The sequence below is a fragment of the Myotis davidii genome, unplaced genomic scaffold, assembly GCF_000327345.1.
Source record: "Myotis davidii unplaced genomic scaffold, ASM32734v1 scaffold247, whole genome shotgun sequence".
Classification (NCBI taxonomy): domain Eukaryota; kingdom Metazoa; phylum Chordata; class Mammalia; order Chiroptera; family Vespertilionidae; genus Myotis; species Myotis davidii.
Genome location: NW_006299593.1, coordinates 526,176 through 529,895, shown reverse-complemented (window position 1 = coordinate 529,895; position 3,720 = coordinate 526,176). Strand labels below are relative to the sequence as shown.

The window sequence follows — 3,720 nt, the reverse complement described above, 5'->3', positions numbered from 1 at the left end:
GTGAGGGGTGGGGAGGGGCCAGGCTGGCTGCCAAATGGTTATGCTGAGAACCACCCAAGGCCCCATAGCCCTGTGCCCAAGGAAAGGTGGGCATAGAATCCAGAAGCCCTGGGCTTAGAGCATCCCCCTTCCTCCCCATGTACCTGAGGCAAGACACACAGGTGAGGGGTTTGAACCCTGCCCTGGACATGAGGGAAGAGGGCCCCTCTCCTCATTTTATTGCCTGAAGCCAGGCCCCTCATCTCTTCCTGTCCTTGGCTGGTTGCTCCATATAGCACTGAGCACTGGTGTCCCCACCCTACGCCTATTGCTCTAAAATCAAGGGCAGGGCAGATAGAGCTGTGGAAACCCTGGTTGGGGGCGGGGGTAGGGGCAGCTCTGGGTTAGGTGGGCTCCATGGAAGGGACAGAGGGGACTGCCTGGGAATTGTGAGGGTGGGGCATCCTGGGCAGGAAACTGCCAACTGGACCTGGATGTCCAGGCCTGATTTTGACTACCATCGCCTGGCTTTATGGCAAAGGCCGGTGACTGTCACCTATCCTCGGGGAGTAGAGGCTGGACTGGGTAGTCTTTCTGAGGACTGCCCTGGACCCCGCCCAGGAGTCAAGGATCCCCCCTTAGCAGCCACTGCTGCTGCCAAAATCAAGGTGCTTGCCATCACCCCACACACACGGCTTACCACTCACCATCCACACTGGCACCATGGATCGCCCTAGCTGCAGTTGGCACTGTCTCCTTCAGAATGTGCTGGCATTTCCAGGAAAGCATCCATGCCTTGTAACCCTGGCCAGTCTGCATCACCTTCTCACCTTCCTGAGATGCTCTGGAGCAAAAGCCCAGGAGGTGCCCTGGAGCCCCAAGGGCCCCAGAATGCCTTTCTCCTGTAGATGAGGGAATTGAGCCCAGAGAGGGAAGGAACTGGCAGAGGCTCCTGTCACTGACTCAGGCTGACCCGGTCCACTGGCTGCACAAGGCCAAGTGAAAAACTGCATGGTCCAGAGAAGCGGACAGACGGGGATGCGATGGCTTCATATGTCCTCTCATTTATGTTCCCATCAACCCTGTGGAAGAGTGAGTGTTATCTCTTCTCTAGGAACCATAGAGACCCAGGTCTGTTGGGCTCCGGAGCCTGGGCCTGTCCCTCTGTGTGCTGTGGCTACAGGATGCTCAGCAGCTCCACCACCCGTCCTGTCCCTCTGTCGAGAGGGACAGGAAAATCGCCCCTTTCTGCCCACTGCGTCCTCTCCAAACCCAAGGTGGCAGCTGGCCAGAGAAAAGGACTCTGGCCTCGGTTTCCCCATTGGCTCCCAGCTCATTCTGAGCGCTGAGGTCCTGGCGGCTGTTTCTCACCTGTGCCCCTCCCTCCCCGGCCCAGGTGAAGGTGTGGTTCCAGAACCGGAGGACAAAGTACAAGCGGCAAAAGCTGGAGGAGGAGGGACCCGAGTCCGAGCAGAAGAAGAAGGGCTCCCACCACATCAACCGGTGGCGCATCGCCACCAAGCAGGCCAACGGGGAGGACATCGATGTCACCTCCAATGACTAGGGTGGGCAGCCAGCCACAAACCCAGGAGAGCAGAGTGCTGCCAGGGCCCTCGGCGGGCCCACCTGGACTCTGGCCGCTCCCCGGCCCAGCTGCCCAGCTGCGGGGAAGCCTCAAGTCACGGCCCCATAGGGCTCGGAGCCTGGGGCAACATCGACGGAGGGACAAGAAATGGGCTGGCTGAGGCCTGGGACTGCTCATCCTCTCCTCGGAGAGCCTGCCTGCCTGCCTGCCTGGGCAGGCCCACAGCCACTGCTGCCTCCCAGCCGTTCTCCATTTCTCTTTTCCTTTTGATGCATTTCTGTTTTAATTTATTTTCCAGGCACCCACTATAGTTCTTAGTGATTCCCTGTGTTTCCCTTCCCTATGGGAACAATAAAAGTCTCTCTCTCAATGACGCGGGCATCCAGCTCCAACCCCAGACCCCGTGAGCCGGGGCTGGTGGCTTTGGTTTCTGGGCCACTGGGCACTGGCAGAGCAAGCTTGTTCGGGGCCTGGGAGCCTGGGGTGGGGCCTTAGGGACTCAATTTATTAACTCCTGTCCTTTGTTGGTCATCGACCTGGCCTCTAGCTCCAACTCCACAACCAGAGAAACTGAGGCTAGACATAGGGAAGGACGACCCTGTACATGAGGGAGGCTATGCTTAGGTCTCCAGTTGTGTTGAGCAATGAGCATCAGGTCCAGGTGGGTCAGGGGAGACAGAGAGTGTGCGTACTTCCCATGTTTAGAGACTCTTCATTTGAGGAGAAACCGGAGGGAAGGGGAGTACTGGGGGTGGGGTGGGGGAGGCACCCTTCACAGAGGCTGACAATCCCAGCCCCACGTCCTGGCCTGACCAGAATACTAGGACTTGAGAGTGGGCCTGCAACAAGTGCCCGAGGACGCAGGGCCTCCCAGCCTGGGAAAGAGCGCCAAAGCAGGGCACGCCAAGCTCTTCAGTCCACCTGCCCTTCAATATGTCCACTTGTCTTTCCTGCTTTTCACACACCAAGGTTTCTTTCATTCCCAAAAAAGCAAAACCCGTATTCCTAACAGCCTTTCCCTTATGACATCCAAGTGGTCCCCAACCCTCTGCTGATGCTGATGGCAGTCAATTGCTGTCACCCACTTGTGGCCAAACTTAACTGCCTCTCATCTGGCTTCACCTGCCCCCATCTTCTGGCCATTCCTCCGGACTCCCTCGCCCCTCCCTGCCTGCATCTGGGTACCCCTGACACCTTCTTTTGCCTCTCCAAAGCCTTCCTTGCCTCATCACCTCTGTCCACCCCAGGGTCAGTCCTGTGCCTTTGGCCTGGGGCTTCGCATCCACTGCCAGGACTTGTCTTTGGCTCCCTGGTTCACGCCTCCAGCTGACCTGTACTGAGCTAGCCACCAGCCATTTGGTGTACTCCATGCCCCTCAGCACCTCAAACCCAACCCATCTCTCCACTCTTTCTGCTGGATCGCCCACCTTGACAACTGGCTGAGGTTTTGTCTCCCTTGGGAAACAGTGTACAAGGCTCCTGGGGTGTTGGGAGGGGAGGGGATGAACGGGAGGTATAATGAGGTTTGTGTGGATGTCAAGGATGAGGCCCACTTCAAAGGAGGACCTCCATGCGACGGCTAGGGTTCTCTTAGCCCAAATAGGATCCTGTCTCCCCCTTCCTAAGGCCCCCACCCTTCCTTAACTTCTTCCCCACCCTGACCTCTCCTACATCGCTCCTGGTACCTTCTGCTTCAGTCTCACCCATGTCATCCCTGTCCCTCAGTGAGCTGTGGGCACTGCCGTGCCTTTACTTACCTAGTTCTTGGTGCCTAGAATGTCCTGGTGGCGTGGTCAATGTTAAAGTCATTGGAAAGATGTCCAAGGCCCAGCCTTGTTGCCGGGGGCACACCTAGGGATCCAAACACAGAAGGTCCTTGTGCTGGGACGATGAGCATCTCACTCGGGGCTAGACACCAAAGGGTTAAGTCCCATCCCAACACCCCTCCCCGCATCAACCAGGAAAATGCATCCCTCACATCCTGCATAAGACCCGGTTAAACCCCAGGTGGACTCTTTCGCTATCAGGCAGGTGGGATGACCTCTTGGAAGCTTGTGTGCACAGGTTGGATGAGGGTGAGAAGAAGAGACATCCCTTTTGGCATGAGTAATGGGGTGAGCCGTACCACTCAAGATTCTCTCTCTCTTGGTAGGGAA

At 57.3% G+C, this 3,720-nt stretch overlaps 1 protein-coding gene across 1 annotated transcript in view; it reads left to right on the top strand.

Moving 5' to 3' along the window:
* EMX1 (empty spiracles homeobox 1) overlaps positions 1-1,937 on the top strand; it is a 9,794-nt gene extending 7,857 nt beyond the window's left edge. The window contains exon 2 of the mRNA XM_006775276.2: positions 1,376-1,937. Within this exon, the coding sequence (XP_006775339.1) occupies positions 1,376-1,543 (168 nt within the window). The 3' untranslated portion in view covers positions 1,544-1,937. The remainder of the gene's footprint in view (positions 1-1,375) is intronic.
* Positions 1,938-3,720: the final 1,783 nt, after the last annotated feature.